This window comes from Elephantulus edwardii, unplaced genomic scaffold (genome assembly GCF_000299155.1).
Source record: "Elephantulus edwardii isolate Elephantulus edwardi_28Jun2011 unplaced genomic scaffold, EleEdw1.0 scaffold00017, whole genome shotgun sequence".
NCBI classification, from domain to species: domain Eukaryota; kingdom Metazoa; phylum Chordata; class Mammalia; order Macroscelidea; family Macroscelididae; genus Elephantulus; species Elephantulus edwardii.
Window position 1 is genome coordinate 27,584,950 of NW_006399767.1, and position 21,656 is coordinate 27,606,605.

The following is a 21,656-nucleotide window of genomic DNA, read 5'->3' on the forward strand; positions in this document are numbered from 1 at the left end:
GTCATTGATTGTGCAAAATTCGATCATTCTCTCTCCAGCTCCATTTCTGTCACCGAGTCCATGTTTTCCAACTACTGAATCTTCTTCTTTGTTCCCGACTTTTGCATTCCAGTCACCCATTATTATCAATGCATTTGATTGCATATTCGATCAATCTCTGATTGTAAAAGTTGGTAAAAATCTTCTGTATCCTCTTCTTTGGCTCTGGTTGGTGGTGCATATATTTGAATGATAGTGGTATTCACTGGACATCCTTCTATGCATATAGATATTATCCTGTCACTGACAATATTGTACTTCAAGATGGATCTAGCAATGACTTTTTTAACTATGAAAGCAACTCCATTTTTCCTCACCTTTTCATCTCCAGAGTAATATATCATATGGTCATCCGACTCAGAATGCCCCATGCCAGTCCATCTCATCTTACCAATGCTTAGTATGTCAATATTTATGCGTTACATTTCTTCTTTAACAATACCTAATTTTCCTACATTCATGGTTCTCACATTCCATGTTCCAGTCACCAGTGTCTGCTTACAACTGTTCCTCTTCCTTTGTATTTCCATACTTGAAAACTCAACCTCCTTTGCTCTTTCTGTTATCTGAATGTATTCTGTTGTACATAGGGTTTTCAGAGGCCTGCTATTTCACAAGTAGATGGCCAATCCTTCTTCCTAGTCTGCCTTAATGTGAATGTTCAGATTTAGAGAAGTATCAGACAGACCAGCAAGTTAAAGGTATATCCCTTATTGTGGAGTTACTTTAGTGTCAGTGTTGTCCCTGCCTTTCTCACACACGTCTTTACCCACTTATTTCCCTGCTACACCATCCACCAGGATACCCATCCACTTCTACCCCTTCCCTTCACATCTGTCTCCCTTTGACCAGCCGTCCATCTAATAACATATATGAAGCTTCCTTGGCTTCTGTGATTCCAAACACATCAGCTGCTGGTAGTTCCTTATGTTGGGACCAATGTCTCTGAAGTTTAGTCATGTTTCCCGAACAAAGGTGATGCATCCTATAGAACTGGTGTGTAGATAGGCTTTTCTTGGCCCTAGGGCTGGAGGCCTGAGAGCCGGAACGAATGTCACCCGGTTTTTTGCATCTTCGATTACCTGGGAAGATGGGTGGGGACTGTGACAGGCCTCTAAGCTGCCCAGCTTTCAGCTGGTCAGACTCCTGTATCCCCTCCCTGAGCGGCCTGCCAAACGAACATTCTTGTACATCAATTTATTTTAGTACCCATTTTCAGTTCTTTTGGGTATATGCCTAACAGTGGAATTGCTAAATGATATAATAATTATGTGTTTCAGTTTTTGAAGCACTGCCAAACTGTTTTGCCACAGCCACTCCATTTTACATTCCTCTCAGCTGTGTTAGAGGGTTCCAGTTTTCTCACATTCTTGACACTTATTTTCTGGTTTTAATTATAACTGTCCTGTTGACGTTGTTAGGTGCCATTGAATCACCTATGACTTCTAACAACCCTGTGAACAACCGAACTGAACCATACTCTATCCTATGTCATCCTCATGATCTCTAATATGCTCAAACCCATTGTTAGAGTCACTTTGTCAGTCTGTGTTATTGAAGGTCTTCCTCATTTCCTTTGACCTTCAACCTTTCCCAGGATGATGAACACAATGGTTGAGTCTGGAAGACATTATGCTGAGTAAAATAATCTGGAAGACATTATGCTGAGTAAAATAATCTCAGTTACAAAAGGAAAAATGGTGTATAACACCACTGATGTAATGTTTGACACAGGGGTCCAGAGTGGAGAACAGAACAAAAGTGGATAGATAAGAATCATTGCACTGTAACAGATGAGGGGAAGAACTGTCTGAAAGAATGTATCATTATGTGGGTGACAGTTAACAATCTGGAACAAGAAGTACATTACAAAGTAAACTTAGGGGAAGTGGAATGAAGATGGACAGAGGAAAATAAGCAGGAATGAATGAATGAAAACCAACCTTTCATTCAAAAACAAGAAAAACCCCAAAGACCAACTGTTTCTACCTATACAATTCAATGGCATTGATGACATTCCTCAAATGGTACAGCCTTTCTCACGTTCTGTTTCTGAATTGTTTTTCTTCCATTAACATAAAACTCACTGACCTCTAAGGTTCTTATCTAATTTTTCTAGTTAACGTCATAATTTTTTATGTGATATTAAAAAACAAAAAAACCCCAGTGCCTTTGATGCAATTCCAGCCCATGGCAGTCTTCTATCAAACAAGTTTCCAAAGCTGTAATTCTTTATAGGAAGAGAGTGCCTCATCTTTGTCGCATAGCTGTAAGAGTTGTAAGAGTAGAATAGTCAGGGAGCTCTGGTAGCCTAGTGGCAAGAAGCTACGCTGCAATCCCAAAAGTGTGTGGTTTGAATCCCCCAGATAATCTGCTGGCAAAGGAGAGACAATCTCCTCCTGTTCCAGTTGGAACAGATTCAACGGTACACAACAAGAGGGAGAAAAAAAGAGTAGAATGGTCAAGACAGACATTTTTTATTATTTGGTCTTAAGAAGACTTTAGAGAGTGGTTTTGGTATAATTATCACAGGGCAAATTTCAGGGGTCCGTTCAGTAGTCTTCATGACTCTACAAAACCTAAGTTTCGGGAGAATTTAAAATTCTATGTAAATCTTCTCCCTTCTAATCAGAATTCTGCTGTAGACTCTTGATCAGCATATTCAATAAGGGTAGCTGAGCACTTCCATTTCTTCTTGGTTACATGGCAAACAAGACATTGTTCATGGGGCAGTTAACCGCACATACCATATCCTCTTCTTATGCCTAACACTCTTCCTTCTGTTTAACATCCTGTAATTGAACATTCATACATGTGAGTCAAAAATGTTAGGAATTTGATATGATTTTAAATTAGTCTACATTACGTTAATCAAAGCAGGATTTAAATGCCTTTTTTAAAACATTGCTTAAGAAAAAATAAGACTCCCCCCGCCAGTGGGTACTATATTGTTGACTCTGTATAGATTCATAGATCCTCTTTCTATATTCTGTGGTCTGCAGATCACAGATTTTTTATTTAAGCATAAATAAAATTTATTAGGACAGAAAGGAAGGTATTAAAAAGGAAGAAAATTCCAGGGGTCCATAGTTGCAGAGACTTCATGAAAAAGAGAAAGAAAGTGACTAGAGGTATTTTCTGGGTAACTAGAACTCAATGGAATCTCGAAGGACTAGAAAGGATGACTGCAGAATGGAAGTGAAGTGCTCAAAGAGGATGTAGTTTAGGGATAAGATCTTGAAACGCATCACCAAACAGTCGTGATTTCAGAATCCTCAAGTTTAGACATAATGCCAACTCAACCCAACCTTTAAACCAGGAGTCTGACTTTACTGAGAGTTTGTCGTAGGGAGGGTAAGCAAATGTAAGGAACTTTGGAAATTCTAGATTTTATTTAAATCAGAACTAGAGTCACCTGTTGAGTTAAAATTAGTAAATTGTGTTCTTTATAAGTGTTTTGTTTGTGTATTTGTTTGGTCCTCTTTTTATTTCCTGAAAAATTTCCTAATAAAAAGGGATAGTTTTGTCTCAGATGAAACTATGAGGAAAAAGAATTTACTTCCTAATGTAAAGGAGTGCTGTTGGATTAGTGAGTAACGTGTCAGACTGCTAACCAAAAGTTCAGCAGTGTGTTTCTCCCAGCTTCTCAGAAAGATAGACTTACAGCCTCAAAAACCTGATGGAGGATTGCTGTAAATTAGTCTTAATTCAGCAGCAGCATATTTGGGGCCTTCGAACAGTTTATTTTGAATGTACATAAGAATTAAGTTTTTAGTGTACACTTAAAGCATAGTGTGTTGTGTTCTGTTGTGTTGGCCTGTAGCCATCTTAATGGAGCAGGAACTGAGACACACAGGAGTGAGGACCCTGAAGGGAAAGCATTGGGATCATGATGCAGTTAGGGCCAAAAATGCTTTCCTCCTGGCCAGCCCTTAATGGTACTTGGCTCAGTAGCGTCTGTCTTTGTCTCTCTCTCTCTCTCAAACCTTTTGTCTCTTTGTCAGTCCTTGTGTTCAAAAGGCTTTGAGAGAGAGGAGAGAAATAGAACGAGTGACTGAGCCTCTAAAGGGAAAGATAGAGATAATGGCCACTCATTCAAGTGTTCTACTTTTACCAGGCACATTGCCTTGTTAGTCTACTTTTTCAAACAAAGAAATGTGGGGAGCTCTGGTGGCCTAGTGGCAAGAAGCTGCAACTACAATCCCAGAGGTGCACGGTTCGAATCCACCAGATGCTCTGCCGGGGAAGGAGGGGCAATCTCCTCCTGTACCAGTCAGATCTGATTTGACAGTACACGCACACAAAAATAATAAAATAAAATAAAAATTTTAAAAAAACAACAACAAAGAAATGAAAAATAACCTACAAGAAGTGATTGGAAAGGTATAAGCAAAGATTGGATATTAGTTACTTTTATTTATTTATTTATTTGATGTTGGTATAAATGTACCTTTTGAGTTTTTAACATTCCACATAACTTCTATGACTTCAGGTGCTACTTGTAAGCAGTAGTCGCCATCCAGATCGATGGATTGTCCCCGGAGGAGGCATGGAGCCTGAGGAGGAGCCAAGTGTGGCAGCAGTCCGTGAAGTCTGTGAGGAGGTATGCGTGGAGAAGAAAAAGCACGGCTGTGCCTTGTAATCATGAACATGTCCTATCCATGTAGTTCTTTAATTTATCGCCACTCACTGAATAAACATACTCGTGATCACAGAATGATGGCATTTAATAGTTACCATGTGCCTCTTTGATTAAAGAGGCAATTGGGTTGTAACAGGGTAATGTTTATCGGGCACTCAATGGAAAGGCAGGCTTATAGTAGCAACTATATATAATTATACCAGACATTCCTTTGTGACTCCTCCGCACCCCGGATCTGTCTCACCATTGCCTCTGTTACATATGACAGAATATCAAGAACCAATTAGTCCTTTAGCCTTAAGAAATGAGGACAGTGAGCAGTATAGCAGTATTAGTATAAATACCTCATTCTCATGAGCCTTAGCATGATCAAGAGGAGGCCCTTGTTCTCTGGTTTCTTGAATTCTGGGTGTGGAAATGTGGCTGTAGCCACCACTGTTGTTAGTCTGAGCTTGTTTCTGGGGCAACTCAAAAGATACTAATAGCAAAAAGGAAAAAAAGGAAGATAGTAATAGCTTCTTTGTTATTTAGTTGAGTGATGTTCAGTATACATATGTTGAGTTCATTAGACTTGCCCAGTGTGGATACTTGATATTCCAGAGTTAACAGCCAGAATAAATAGTCTGGGATCTATGGTTCCCTTAGATCAGAAGCTTGCAATCTAGTTGGAGAAACAAAAACAGATTGCCGTTCAAAGCCAGGAGGAAGGAAATAATGTCTCTCAATGGCCTCTTGGGTCACTGCTGTCTTGTACTTCTGTTGTCTGGTTTAGGACTCAACACAGTGGTGTAAGTTTTATCACCTCTGTTTACTTGCTTGCCCCTTTGCCAATGTTTTATCTCTTTGTTCCAGAAAAAACTGAAGACAGATTCTAAAGAAATAGAAAATGCCACTTAGAACAACTCTCAGTTCCACATTTCATTTAGGTCTTGCCATTGCTAAAGTTCCTTTTATGCTAATTTTTACCCACATAAATTCTTTCCTTGCTCTAAACTCTTACTATTGTATCTCACTTATTTTGTCTTTGATCTAGTATCCAAAACTATATTGTGATCTTTGAAAATGAAGATCATGTTGTCTACTAAATATCCCGCTTCCTGTGTCTAGTGTACAGCTAGATGAGCAGAAATTAATACATGCTTTGTGGTAGATTGACCAGTAAAAGTGCTAAAGAAGTTCCCAAACTTGATAAACATTAACAGAGAAGTAACCTCTCTAGACCTTTGTCCTTTATTTGAATCCCTTTCATTCAAACCCATTTCCCTATGCTAAATATGGGTGTTGTTGTTGTTATGTGCCATTGAGTCATTTGCAACTCATAGCGACCCTATGTACAAGAGCCCTAAACACTGTTCTATCCTGTGCCAACCTTGCCATCCCAAACACACTCATTTCCACCACTCCACTCACAGAATCAGTCCATCCCATTAAGGGTCTTCCTCTCCTGCGCCATCCCTCCACTCTCCCAAACATGATGTCCCTCTCCAAGGACCAGTCCCTCCTTGCAACATGCCCAAAGTATGTCACACAAAGGTTCAGAACCCTTGACTCCAAGGAGCGTTCTGGCTTCACCCTCTCCAGGACAAACAAACCTGTTTGTTCTCCTAGCAGTCCATGGTATATTCAACACTCTTCTCCAGTACCACCCCTCAGAGGCATCAGTTCTCTTTCTGTCATCCCTATTCACTGTCCAACTCTCCGATTCATAGCACGTAATTGCAAAGACTGTAGCCTGGATCAGGCGCACCTTAGTCTCCAGCCTGACGTCATTGAGAGGTCCCTCACAGCTGACTTCCCCAGTGCAATTCTTCTCCTGATTTCCTGGCTGCTGTTACCAAGAGTGTTAACTGTGGAACCAAGTAAACTAAAACTGTTAACTATCTCAATCTCTTCACCATCCGTACTGATGCTGCCAATTGGCCCAGTGTTGAGAATCTTTGTTTTTTTGATGTTGAGCTTCAATCCATATTGAAGACTGCAGTCCTTGACCTTCTGCAGCAAGCGCTTCAGGTCCTCCTCAGTTTCAGCAAGCAGGGTTGTGTCATCTACATAAAGCAGGTTGTTGAGGATTCTTCCACCAATCCTGATGCCACATTCCTTCTCGTACAGCCCAGCATCTTGGATGATCTGTTCTGCATACAGATTGAAAAGGTATGGAGACAAAATACATCCCTGATGGACCCTTTTCTTGATTTTGAACCATCCAGTGTCTCCCTGTTCTGTCCAGACAACTGCCTCTTGGTCCAAGTATAGGTTTCACATTAGCACAGTCACATGTTCTGGGATTCCCATTCTTCTCAGAGTCAGCCATAGGTTCAAATGAAAATGGACTCATAGATTTCCTTGTAGATTATGTCAAGTTAAAAACAATAGCATCTGAAAAAAAATATTATGACTCTTATTCAGTAACGGGTTTACCATGTCATACAAAAAGAAGTACAAGATTGATTAATTGACAATATATGAACCCAGGTTCTCTTTACCTTTCTCATCTACTGTATTATCTCATCTGATACATTGGCTTCCATTCTCAAACTTGTATTTACATAATTATTTCCATAATTCTGTCTGTGCCTACTCCATTCAAAGACAAGAAGCACAGATTCTTTGCATGGATCTCTTATGTTACGGGGAAAACTTTGTACCCACCTTCTCTCTGGTTTTACAGAGTTGTTCTTATGGCCGTGCTTGACCCACTTCCTGACAAAAGGAATGCTAGCTCAACATTTGAACTAACAAAGCCTTCATCCTTTAGAGTTTGAAAGGAACACTTTCCTTTTGCACCTCAGAAGTTGAGTACGTCTGCAAAAGCAGGTCTCTACCAGCAAGAAAGCAGGAAGATAATGCCTTTTAGAGAAAAATTATGTCTTCTCTAATTGTTAAACAAATTAAAGGTGTTATTCCTAAGTGAATAATTGTAGCTTTGTATACCTTTAGTAAGCAATATAAAAATAAGAGTACCTGACCTTGAGCAGCAGAGTTGATGGTGGATAAGGAGTATTCTCAGAGATTATGCTGTTGGGGAGAGTAAAGTGGCCATTATGACGTATAAGCGTTGATGCATTAATACACTTTTGACTTCTTAGAAGCCATTTAGACTTGAACTAATTTAAAGAAATTTTTAAAAGCAATGATTTTGTTAGGTGTTACTGAGTAGACCTCAGCCTGTGGCAAACCTGTATCCCATAGATGTAAACCCTGACCAATGCTTCACTGTCCTCACCATCTCTGTGGTCGAACCCATGGTTGTTGCAGTCATTGTGTCAATCCATCTTTTTTTCCTCCCATTGTTGCATATTTTCTCACTCCCACCTCCCACTCTCCCCTTCGCCCAGCCCACCCTGCAGGGGACCCCTTGTTCAGATAGTTGTCTTTTTAAAAAAAAAAAAATTATTGTTTATCCATATAGTTATTCATATATGTGGTTTCATTCATGTACATTTTGTTTTATAAAATAGTTTCTGTACATTGTGTTTTATATAATTACTATTGATTTGTACTTTTATCACCCTGTCTCTGCAAGTCTTCATTGCACTTTACCTATTTCTTTACCCGCCACCACCTTTTCCTCACTCACCACTAATCTCTACTGTCCTTGTCTTCCAAATGGCTTTTCTTTTTTGTGTTCGTTCATCTTGTTGAAGGCTGCCTTCTTGCTTCTCTGACTTCTGCTTTTCTAAACATGAGGTTCTTTTCATGTTGATTTGTTTCAATGGTTTGAATCCTCTTCACTTTAAGTAACCAAGGTTGTGTTGTCTGCATATCACAGGTTATACATGAGTTTTTCTCCATTCATGAGGCCATGTTCTTCATATAGTCCAGCTTCTTGGATTATTTGTCCAGTGTACAGATTTAACAGGTATGGTGAAAGGATAAAATCCTAATGTACACCTTTCCTGATTTTAAAACATGTAATATCTCCTATTTTTTTTAAATGACTGCTTCTTGATTCCTTGACACATGTTGTTATGCACCATCTCATTATAGCTGACCCTCCAGTGGGTTTTCAGAAACAGTAAATTGCTCAGGAGGTGATTGCCCATCTTTGTCCTACAGAGCAGCTGGTGAATTTGAGCTGTGTGTCTTTGGGTTGACAGTGTTATGTCTTACCACCAAGCCACCAGAATTTAGCAAATGTTTAATAAAATAATTGTTGACTTTGACCCCTCAGGTAGCTACTTAGGTGCCGTTGTTGTTGTGTTCCAGGCTTTTTCTTTTTTTCAGGAGCAGGCTTTTCTCCAGGTTCTTTAGTTAAGTAAGCAAAACATGACATTGACACAGGAGCCACCCAGCTGCCTGGAGCTAGAAATGTAGGTCTCAGTGCAAAGGCAGACATATTTCCTTATGGGTGGGAGTACAGTGTAGCTAAGCAGAGAGGGATCTCTGTACCTCAAGGAAGTGCAGGTAGCTCAGAGGATTGCTGTGTAGCTCCGTGGAGAGGTAGTTATGGTTTATCTGAAATAGAGAATTGCAGTATAGCTCATGAACTCAGTCCCTCCCTTGCACTCTGAGAGACCCACCTTCCCAGTCTCTTAGCTTCCTGTCTTCTGCTTTTGACTTTTTATGTTTTTCCTCGCTTGTGCATTGCTATCCTGTCTTGACTTTTTCTCATATTCACCTCACCCAAGAGATAGGTTCTGCCTGATAATCATCTAGCGCTCTGGTGGCCTAGATGTAAAGAGTTACACTGGCAACCCAAAGGTTTGAGGATCAAATCTACCAGTTGCTCGAATTGGCTGCTCCTTTGGAGAAGGATGGACAGTCTCCTCCTTTCAAATAACTGCTTCTGAAAAGTCGATGGATCAGTTCCAGTTTGATGGTACACAACAACAGTTATAACCTGTCTATTTTATTTTATTCAAGTGACTCGATGGCACATAACAACAACACCAATTATTTTAATATTTAAGAACTCTGTGTAAACATAAATGAGATTAAGTACTCAATGGATATCAGAAAGGACTCTGAATATTGCACTGGAGCCCCAAGAAGCCAAAGCAAAGGGAAGAAATCAAGAAGTTAAGGAGCTGAATAGAAGATTTCAAAGGGCAGCACAAGAAAACAAAGTATTATAATGAATGTGCAAAGAACCAGAGTCAGAAAATCAGAAGGGCCGAACTCATTCAGTATTTCTTAAGCTGAAGGAACTGAAGAACAAATCCAAGCCTCAAGTTGCAATATTTAAGGATGCTATGGGTAGAATATATTGAATGATCCAGGAAGTATTAAAAGAAGATAGAAAGAGTATACAGAGTCCCTGTACCAAAAAGAATTGACTGACACAGAAGAATTTCAAGAAACAATATATGATCAAGAGGCAGTGGTGATGAAGGAAGATGTTTAGGCTGCTTTGAAGGACTTGGCAAAAAAATAAAGCCCCAGGAATTGATGGAATACCAGTTGACATATTTCAACAAACAGATGCTACCCTGGTTGTACTCACCATGTGCCAAGAAATCTGGAGAACAGCTACCTGGCCAGCTGACTGGAAGAGGTCCATATTTACTTCCATTAAAAAAAAAAGTGACCCGATAGAGTGTGGAAATTATCGTACAGTATCACTCGTATGACATGCAAGCAAAATCCTGCTGAAGATTATCCAGAAATGACTGGAATGGTACATTGACAGAGAACTACCAGAATTACAAGCTGGGTTTAGAAGATGCTGTGGCACTAGACACATTGTTGCCAATGGATGGATCTTGGCAGAAAGCAAAGAGTACCAGAGGAATGCCTATCTGTCTTTCATTGAATATGCAAAGGCATTTGACTATGTGGATCACAATAAATTGTGGTTAATCTTGAGAATGGGAATCCCAGAACACTTGATTGTGCTTATGAAATACCTATACTTGGACCAGGAAGTAGTCCTCTGAACAAGGAAGCACTGCCTGATTCAAAACAATGAAGGGAGTGCATCAGGGCTGCACTCTGTAACTTTTCAACTTTATATCCAGAACAGTTCATTCGGAAGGCCGGGCTTTATGAGGAAGAATGTGGCATCAAGATTGGAAGAAGACTCATCACCAACCTGCATTATGCAGGTGACACAACCCTGATTGCTGAAACTGAGGTAGAACTGACATGCTTGCTGCAGAAGGTCAAGGACTGTAGTCTTCAATATAGATTAAACCTCAACATCAAGAAGACAAAGATTCTCACCACTGGGCCAATTGACAGCACCATGATGGACAGAGATGACATTGAGTTTGTTAACAATTACAGCTTGCTTGGCTCCACAATCAACACTCTTGACACCAGCCAAGAAACCAAAAGATTAATTGCATTTGGTAAATCTGCTTTCAGGAACCTTTCCAGAGTACTGAAAAGCAGAGATGTCAATCTAGAGTTTAAGGTGTGCCTAATCCAGGCCATGGTCTTTGCAATTAATTGCTGTGTGTCAGAAAGCTGGACAATGACTAAGGATGACAGAAGAAGAATTGATACCTTTGAGTGGTGGTGCTGGAGAAGAGTTTGAACATACCATGGACCTCCAAGAAAACAAGTCTGTGTTGGAGAAGGTGAAACCAGATTTCTCCGTGAAGTAGGATTTTTTTTCTTCCTCTTTTTAAAAAAAATTATTTTATTAATTTTAATGAACATTTGCAGAGATTTTGGATTTTCATGCACTCATTGTTGCACTTTTTTCTTTATCCCCCCTCCCTCCAGTTTGCTCCTCTCTTTGAAAAGCAAAAAGTAAACTTCTTTTTGGTATACAATCCCCCCAACCCCGACCCTGCCCCCCCAAATGATTCTACTGTGCAATCTTAATTCTGGATTCCTGTGATAATCATGATAAGCTATCATGTATCACTTTTAAACTGTTCTCTCCCTCATCTGTTTCAATTCAGTATACATAATCTATCCAGTTTTTCTCACTCTTACCCCAACCCTGATGTCAGTCACTTTCTACAACAGTGGCATCATGCAGTATTTGTCTTTTTGTGACTGAGATATTTTGCTCAGGATAATGTCCTCGAGGGTCACTCATTTTAAATAATATCGTATCAGTTCCCTGTTTTTCAATACAGCGTAGTATTCCATTGTGTGAATATACACAGCTTCTCTAGCCATTCATTTGTTGATGGGCACTTAGGTTGTTTCCAACTCCTTGCTATTGTGAACAAAGCTGCAATGAACATGGCTGTACATATATCTGCTTGGATGTCAGTTATGGTCTCTTTAGGGTATATTCCTAGTAGTGGAATTGCTGGGTCAAATGGTATCTCTATTTGCAGCTTTTTGAGTAAGCGCCATACCACTTTCCACAGTGGTTGCACCAGTGAAGTAGGATTTTGAAGTTTCATCTCATATACTTTGGGCACATGGCTAGGAGGGACCGATCCTTGGAAAAGGACATCATGCTCGGAAAAGTAGAAGGACAGTGCAGAAGAGGATGACCCCTGATGAGATAGATTAATACAGTTACAGTAACTGGGGTCATACAGGTTAGGTGTGTCAGATTCCATGAGATTGACACAGGACAGGGCAGGCTTCAGATATAGGGTCACTGTGAGTCACAGGCAACTCAACAGCATATAACAACAATTTATCATGAGGCATAGATACCATTAAACTCAGCCTTTTTTTAAAGCTTTATGTAACCAATTTTTAAATTTCAGCATATTGACTAAATTTCAGAAACTGACAAATCAGTATTATTAAAAACATTATCAGCCATAATTAAAGAGCTAAAATAATTTCTTTCTGTAGATTGGGCTGCATTTTTTTTATCTGTTTATAATGAAAATCCTCAAAAAATAAAATAAAAAAAAAGAAAATCCTCTTCTAGTTATACCTCAGAGTGTCAGAAGGACCAAATTCTCTCCATGACCTGCCTGTGGCTTGTGTCAGCCAGCTGTGGAATAAAGCTCTTCTTTCCTGCTAATTTAGTGCGAAAGATAAAACTATTTACTAAGAGGAGAGAAAAATAGAGAATCTGAGGCTGAAGTTGTTCTGCCTTTGGTTCATCTATTTAAGTTTCTGATTGGGTTTTTTTTTTAACTCATCCATCTCTTAGCCAAACCAAGAGTCTTATCACTAAGATGCAAGGATGTCAGAACACAGAACCAGGAAAATATGATGTCTGTACCTTCAGTTGTAGCATAGATGACAAAGATGAGTACTTTCTGCCTCTAGTGAAGTATAATCCTTGGTCATATTTAAGAGTGCATGAACAAAAGCCAGTTTATTTCTTCTTCTATTTCATGTCTGGACAAGATTTATAACTATTGACTAATTCTCAGCATATAAATGATAAAGAATTTGTTGGCCACCTGATAATTAGGATGTGATTTCATTTTTAAAATGGATGGTATATTATCTTTTACTAAGATCCCAGTATCACACTCCTTGCTGTTTTTCTGGCTCTTCTTCACCTGTTTTTTTGTCACATAAACTTCCTTCGTTGCAAGTCACTAGCTTAATGATGTACCATGCTTCCCTCTCTCAAATTTTTTGCTTCACATAGAGTAAAATTTTATAACCGAAGAGGTTTGATTTTATTTACCTTCATTAAAAAAGATTTACAAAATCCCAAAATGCTTAACTCTAGCACCAAGGAATATGATTGCCCTCCAAATTAACCTCAAAAGTTGTCTAACCTTATGAATCTGCCTTATGCCAGTTAATCATAGCTCTCCTTGATCCTATTTGTTTTCAGATAAAAGCATAGTAAATGTCATAGTAAACTTTACTTAAAAATTTATATTTTACTCAAATCTTATACTACAGATTTCTATCCCTGCAAAAATGGTTGTGTTTATTATATAGAGCATGTCCCCCAGAAAAGCTCTGTGTAGAATCTCAGAACTGTCTCTAACAGGAAAACATATTTCATGTATCACTTACATGTAGAGTAGAGCATTTGAGAAGACTCTGAATATTTGGGAGTAATTTAAGATTTTTTGTTATGTTACTTTTTTATCTTTTTGTTTGTTTATTTGTTTTAAAGTTCTTAAGTGCTTGACTCTATTTGGAGTGGAAAAGAAGTGTTGGCTTAGTATGGCTGTGTTACTTTTCTTAACATTATTACCTAGTCTTAACAGTTGTGAGTGGAAAGTAGAGGGTGGGATACCACAACATTTATTAGGAAAATAACATTATTTATCTTTTTAAATCTAGAACTTTAAAAACAATACAAATGTAATTTAGTAGCAAAACATTAAAACAAAAGTAAGAAAACTTTTCCATCATTTCAGCATGATAGATAAAACTTTAGTTCCTATGGAGAAAGAAATACTGTAAATCAGGTGTCCCAGCTCTTTACCTGGATGGAAAAGGATGGACGACGTGGCAGTGTCCTAGTTTCTGACACTGTGCAGAGAGTCTGCCCTCGTCCAGAAGTGGACTCTCTTTCAGGCCCAATACTTGTCAAGTGACAGTTAATACCCTAGGACCTTTAAAGTTTGGAGAAAAATTTGAAACTTGATTTTCCTGTGAATGCTTCTGCTATTTCATCATAGACAACTGATTAAACTTTTTTGCTTTTAAGATGGTAATCAAATAATTAAAACAGTAATATTACTAAATAACTAATAATGAAAAACAACAACCATACTGTATCTTAAGATAATTAGGTGACAGTCAGGTCTCCTGAGCTCTAATGTCATGTATAAAGATATTTTTTTAATTATTATTATTTTTGTGTGAGTGTACCATCAAATAAGATCTGACTGGTACAGGAGGAGATTGTCCCTCCTTCCCCGGCAGAGCATCTGGTGGATTTGAACCGTGCGCCTCTGGGATTGTAGTTGCAGCTCCTTGCCACTAGGCCACCAGAGCTCCCCAAAGATACTTTTTTAAAAAATATCCTAAATAGTAAGAAAAAGCAAATCAATAAAAATATTTTACTGTTTAATGGAAATGGGAATGTGGCATCAGAATTGGAGGAAGATTCATCAACAACCTGCATTGTGCAAGGTGACACAACCCTGCTTGTTGAAACTGAGGAGGACTTGAAGCACTTGCTGCAGAAGATGAAGTACTGCAGCCTTCAATATGGGTTGAGGCTTAACATCAAGAAAACAAAGATTCTGAATACTGGGCCAATTGACAGCATCATTATGTATGATGAAGACATTGAGATTGTTAACAGTGTTAGTTTGCTTGACTCCACAGTCAACATTCTCGGTGCCAGCAGCCAGGAAATCAAGAGATGAATTGCATTGGAAAAGTTGGCTGTCAGGGACATCTCCAGAATATTGAAGAGCAACGGTGTCAGTCTAGAAACTCAAGTGTGCCTGATCCAGGCCTTAGTCTTCACAATTGCTTGCAGTGCATCAGAGAGCTTGATAATCACTAGGGATGATAGAGAATTGATGCCTTTGAGCTGTGATGCTGGAGAACAGTGTTGGATACACTATGGACTGCTAGGAGAACAAACAGGTGAAACTAGGCTGCTCATTGGAGGCAAGGATTCTGAAGCTTCATCTGACATACTATGGAAATGTTACAAGGAGGGACTGGTTCTTGGAGAGGGATATCATGCTTGGGAGGTGGAAGGATAGCACAAGAGAGAAAGACTCTTGATGAGATGGATTGATACAGTGACTGGAATAATGGAGACAATAAGGTTGACGTAGGATAGAGCAGTCTTTGGGGCTGTTGTACATAGGGTCGCTATCAGTCATAAGCGTCTCAATGGCACATAACAACAATGGACATGTTACTGTGAAAAAATATGTCCAGATTTACATAAATTGCTGTAAATCAAGAGAGACTTTGACTCAGTTGTGCCTACTTGTAAAGTAGGCATTACCTAAATTCCAGTCATTTAGTTTTTAAAGATTTAAAATCAAACAACTATGAATTCTCAGTAATAATGCACGTTTATAAGCTATATATATCTATAGATTTATCTTAAAAATAGGTACAGAATATTGTTGTTTTTGTTAAGTGCTGTCGAGTTGTAGACAACTCATAGCGACCTTATGAATGAAAGACCTCAGCACGTGTATAACTTTCATCATTTCTCCAAGTTCATAGACTTTCCGGGGGCAAGCTCTTTCAGAAGTGGATGCCACTCCTGCTTCCAGACTTGTTTTAATCAAGGAGCTCCACCAAACACTGTCTACCATGGGTAATCTTTATCGCATTTGACACATCAGTGTCACAGTGTTTAGTGTCACAGCAACCACTAGTTAGCTCTGTACAGCAAATGGATAAACCAGTGAATAAGTACAGAATTTTTCTATATATTGGAAAATTTTCAAAATGAAAAGCTGAGTAGAAAATAGAAATATTGTGTGCCAGTTATATTTAAAATCTTGAGCTAGAAATCATGAAATACAAGAAAATAGTGGACATTGCTTTCTGTGAGAGCTCCAGTGGCTTACTGGGTAGGGAGTTACGCTGCCAGTCTCAAGGAAAACGATTTACAATTGGCAGACAGTCTCCTCCAGTGTAATTTACAACTTCTAAAAACCCACTGGAGAATTAGCTGTCAGTTGATTTCAGTTCAGTGGTAGTGAATGTGGAGTGAATGATTTTCCTGAAGACAAACTGCATTTTTTATAACTGCTACTATGGTGGTTTAGTTTACCAAGCTTTAGTTTGCTTGGTTCCACAGTCAACACTCTTGGCACCAATAGCCAGAAAATTAAAATGCATATTGCCAAGGGAAAATCTGCTGTTAGGGACCTCTCCAAAGTACTGAAGAGCAGTGGTGTCTTTCTGGAGACTAAGGTGCATCTGATACAGGCCATTCATTGTCTTTGCAATCACTTGTTATGCATCAGAGAGTTGGACAATGACCTAGAAGGAGAATTGATGCCTTTGAGCTGTGGTGCTGGAGAAGAGTATTGAGAGTACCATGGACTGCTAGGAAAACAAACAGACTCATCCTGGAAAGGGTTAAACCAGGTGGCTCCTTGGAGGCAAGGATTCTGAGGCTCCATCTAACATACTTTAGACATGTTGTAAGGAGAGACCAGTCCTTGGAGAGGGATATCATGCTTGGGAGTGTGGAGGGACAGTGCAGGAGGGGAAGGCCCTCTATGAGGTGGATTGATTCAGTGACGGGTAATCGGGATGGGATTGTCAAAGACAGTGCGACTGGCACAGGACAGAGCAGAGTTTAGGGCTGTTGTACATAGAGTTGCTATGAGTCGACGGCACATAACAACAAACAGCAACAACCATGGTGGCCTTGGGATGATAGAGGGAGAATTGATGCCTTTGAGTTGTGGTGGTGGAGAAAAGTACTGAATATAACCCATGGACTGCTAGGAGAACAAATTAGTCCTAGAGAGGACGAGAACAGGCTGCTCCTTGGAGGCAAGGATTCTGAAGCTTCATCTGATGTATATTGGACATGTTGCCACATGGGACCAGTCTTTGAAGAGGGACATCGTGCTTGGGAGGGTGGAGGGACAACGCAAGAGAGTAAGACCCTGGATGAGATAGATTGATTCAATGACCAGAGTAATGGGGGTAGGTGTATCAGAGACAGTAAGATTGGCACAGGATAGAGCGGGTTTTAGGGTTGTTGTACATAGGGTCTCTGTGAGATGGCACCTAACAACAACACCATGGTTGCCTAGTGGCAAGACATTGCTCTGCAGTCCTGAAAGCACACGGTTTGAATCCACCATCTGCTCCACAGGAGAAGGTTGGGCAGTCTCCTCCTGTGCAATTAAACTGCCTCTGAAAACCACTGGAGGGTCAGCTGTGGATTGGTTCCACCTCGACGGAAAACACCACCACCATGGTCTTTACAGTCAACACCCGTGTTACTAACAGTTAAGAAATGAGGTGTGTTTCATTGGGAAAATCTGTTGTCAGGGACCTCTCCAAAGTGTTAAGGAGTTATGATGTCACTTTAAAAACTAAGGGGCACCTGATTCAAGCCATGATCTTTTCATTTACTTGCTTTGCAATCTGAAAATTGAACAATGAATAAAGACAGTTTATGTCTAAGAGCTGTGGTGTTGGAGAAGAGTACTCAGTAAACCATGGACTGCTAAAAGAGCAAAGAATATCTTGGAGAAAGTGTAACCAGGATGCTCCTTAGGAGGCATGGATGATAGAGCTTCATTTCACCCACTTTGAGCATGTTATTAGGAGGGGCAAGTCCTTGGAAAAACATCATGCTTGAGAGGTCAGTGAAACAGAAGAGGACACTCAACAAGATAGATTGATGCTATGACTGTGACAATGGGCTCAAGTATATCAGAGATGATGAGGATGGCACAGGATAGGGCCAGGTTCTGAGCCATTGTTCATAATGTCACTATGAATCATGGTAGACTAATCAGTAGCCTAACAGCAACACCAAGGTCTTTGAAGGAACCCTAGTTGTACAATGGTTAAGCACTCAACTTCTAACCAAAAGGTCCATGGTTTGAACCTGTCAGTTGCTCCATAGGTGAAGGTGTCTGCTTCCTTAAAGATTTACAGAATTGGATACTTTACGAACAGTCTATCCCATAGAGTCATTATGAATCAAAATCATCTCACTGGCAACAGATTTTACCCTGGCCTGTGTTTTTACTTGGTAAGACAACAGTTAGTTTAGGATTCTTGGTCACAACAAGAATTACCACATTTTTAATAAGTTTATGTCATGATTGTATCTATTTTTAAAAAATAATTTAATGGGAAATGTGGTTCAGTGATAATATTTTAGAAAAGTCTTTGCTCACATTAAATGAGGATGCATATTCAGTCTTTGTTCTGCCCTCCTAGGAAAACATACCCACAAAAATAACAGTTAAAGATCTTAAGAGCTTATCCTTGGGGGGGAAAAAGTAAATATTATATTAAAATATCAACTTTAATATATAAATGTAAAATGAACAGAAAAAAATACCATGTTATTAGTGGAAGTGGGTGTGAAGCTGTTTCATATTAGAGGATGGAATGAATCCCACAGAGCTCTGGCATCACCTTTCACACCCTTAAGTAGTCAATCAGTATTGAGTCTCCTATTTCTGGCAGCTGAAAACTTAGGAAGGGCCTTTCCTCTCAGTTACAGTTCAGGGATGGAAGGAAGCCTTGGCATAGACATTGCCTCCAGCAAAGGGCCTGGCTGAAGCTCATTGTGATAATCCCTGCTCTGCTTTCACTCTGTACTCACGTGGCTGGGAGTGTAATGCAAACCCTGGCCCTAAAGCAAGAAGAGCTCTCTTCATTCTGAGAGTGCCTCTCGTCTCCAAGACTGGAGCTCCAAAACGGTACATGGCTCCTGGAGTTAAACTTTCGTGATTGCTTCTCTAGTCATCCTTAAAGTATTAAGAGTTTTGGGTGACTGTAAATTTTACTTTTGTCAAAATAATAAATACTATGCATTTCATGGGAAGTAATACTTAAAATGTCACTATATATCTATGTCATTGACAGATTTTTGTTTATAATATAGCTGCTTTTACCTAGGAAATTTCACCAGAATAGCTTATAAATATTTTTAAGCTTTTTTTTCTTAATTGGTTTGCTTACATAGTTTGTATATTGTTTTTCACACTATTCTTCATTCCCATTGTGTTTCATACAAACATTCTCATGCATTATGTTTTTTAAAATTAATCACCATTGGACCTTGCCCATCATTTCCCTGTCTTTTTGCCCAGGTCCTTCCCATTTACTCCTACTACCACCACCAAACTGTGTGACCCTGTGATTTCGCCCTTACCCATCCTCAGTCCTCCTCACCTTGAGTTCCCATACTTGTAAATATTTTAATCATATAAGTAGTAAAATATTATATTCAATAGGGTTCTTGTTCTGAAGACTTTTAAGTGTGCCCTCTAGGTACCTTACGATGCTGTTACGTGTGGCCATATTTGATCACTGATCAAGCTGGTGACCACTAGAAATCTCATTTTTATGATTATAAATGTAATACCTATTTCTAATTATATATACATACACACACACACACATAGATACACACACACACACACACACACACACACATATATATATAAATAATTTTGGTAGCCTAGTGGTAAGGAAATGCACTGCCAACCCAAAGGGACATAGTTTGAATCTACCAGCTAACTCCATGGGAGAATGAAGGACAGTTTACGACCTCTGAAGACCCACTGGACGATCAGCTAGACATTGGTTCTGACTCAGTGACCTATAACATGAAAAGATAGAAAACACAAAATGTAATGTGTTTTTCCATATTTTTTTTACATAAAAGAATAAAATGGAAATTTTTCATATTCAGCAGTAGTGATATTACCTTCTGTGTGAGTGGGTTTTGTTGGTTTGAGTTTGGGGGCTCTTTTATGCCTGTCAGCCTTCCTTCATAAGACTGGACTGCTGTAGGACATTCTCACATGTCAGAAATTGAGAGTTAATTTCATTAAAAAAATAATAATAAAAAATAGTAGGTAGGGTTTTCTAAATTTTTTCTTTGCTATCATTGCCTGCTATCTTTTTTTCAGTCTTTTGGCTACAAATTTGGGGATGTTGGCCGAATTGTAGCACTTTCTGTCTCTTGGTTTACATTTAAGCCTAGCACTTTTGTACAGGCAGAGAAGCCTTTGTCTTATTCACTGATGTGACCTTAGCACCTAGAAGAAATGTCTGGCACCTAGTGAAAGACAGAAGGGAGGAAGAAAAGAAGGAAATTACTCACTTCTGTCCCATGAGAGTAAAACGTGAGACAGACACCTCTTCCTGATCCTCAATGCATTGACCAGAAACCTGACTCCTTCATTTTAAAAGTCTTGGAATATAAGAAAGAATCAGAAAAAATTAGTGACGTTTCAATAATAATGGATTTTTTAAAAATATTACTGTAAAAATATCAACAAAACCTTGCTATATTTTCTGGAAGAATGAGATTGTTGTTGTTACGTGCCATCGAGTTGCTTCTGATTCATAGTGACCCTGTGTACAGCCATCGAGTCGCTTGTGATTCATAGTGACCCTGTGTACAAGAGCCCTAAATGCCGTTCTATCCTGTGCCAGCCTCGCCATCTCAAATACACTCATTCCCACCACTCCACTCACAGACAGAATCGAGCCATCTCATCGAGGGTCTTCCTCTCCTGCGCTGTCCCTCCACTCTCCCAAACATGATGTCCCTCTCCAAAGACCAATCCCTCCTTGCAACATGCCCAGAGTATGTCAGACGAAGCTTCAGAATCCTTGACTCCCAAGGAGCACTCCAGCTTCACCCTCTCCAGGACAAACTTGTTTGTTCTCCTAGCAGTTCATGGTATAGTTAACGCTCTTCTCCAGCACCACAGCTCAAAGGCATCGATTCTCTTTCTATCATCTCTATTCGCTATCAAACACTCCGATGCATATCATGTAATTGCGAAGACTATAGCCTGGATCAGGCGCACCTTAGTCTCCAGCTTGACGTCATTGCTCTTCAGTACTCTTGAGAGATCCCGCATAGCTGACTTTCTCAATGCAATTTGTCTCCTGATTTCCTGACTGCTGTTACCAAGAGTTTTGACTGTGGAATCAAGCAAACTAAAACTGTTAACTATCTCAGTCTCTTTACCATCCATACTGATGCTGCCAATTGGTCCAGTGTTGAGAATCTTTGTTTTTTTGATGTTGAGCTTCAGTCCATATTGAAGACTGCAGTCCTTAACCTTCTGCAGCAAGTGCTTCAGGTCCTCCTCAGTTTCAGCAAGTAGGGTTGTGTCATCTACATAATGCAGGTTGTTGAGGATTCTTCCACCAATCCTGATGCCACATTCCTCCTCGTACAGCCCAGCGTCTCGGATGATCTGTTCTGCATACAGATTGAAAAGTTATGGAGACACAATACATCCCTGATGGACCCCTTTCTTGATTTTGAACCATCCAGTGTCTCCCTGTTCTGTCCAGACGACTGCCTCTTGGTCCAAGTATAGGTTTCGCATTAGCACAATCTCATGGTCTGGAATCCCCATTCTTCTCAGAGTCAGCCATAGCTTGTTGTGATCCATACAGTCAAAAGTCTTTGCATAAAATAGAGATACCATTTGACCCAGCAATTCCACTACTGGGAATATACCCTGAAGAG

At 39.5% G+C, this 21,656-nt stretch overlaps 1 protein-coding gene across 1 annotated transcript in view; it reads left to right on the forward strand.

Annotated features, from left to right (window-relative positions):
* NUDT3 (nudix (nucleoside diphosphate linked moiety X)-type motif 3) overlaps nucleotides 1–21,656 on the forward strand; it is a 129,549-nt gene that overhangs the window by 82,588 nt on the left and 25,305 nt on the right. Inside the window, exon 2 of the mRNA XM_006882072.1 lies at nucleotides 4,532–4,642. Within this exon, the coding sequence (XP_006882134.1) occupies nucleotides 4,532–4,642 (111 nt within the window). The remainder of the gene's footprint in view (nucleotides 1–4,531; nucleotides 4,643–21,656) is intronic.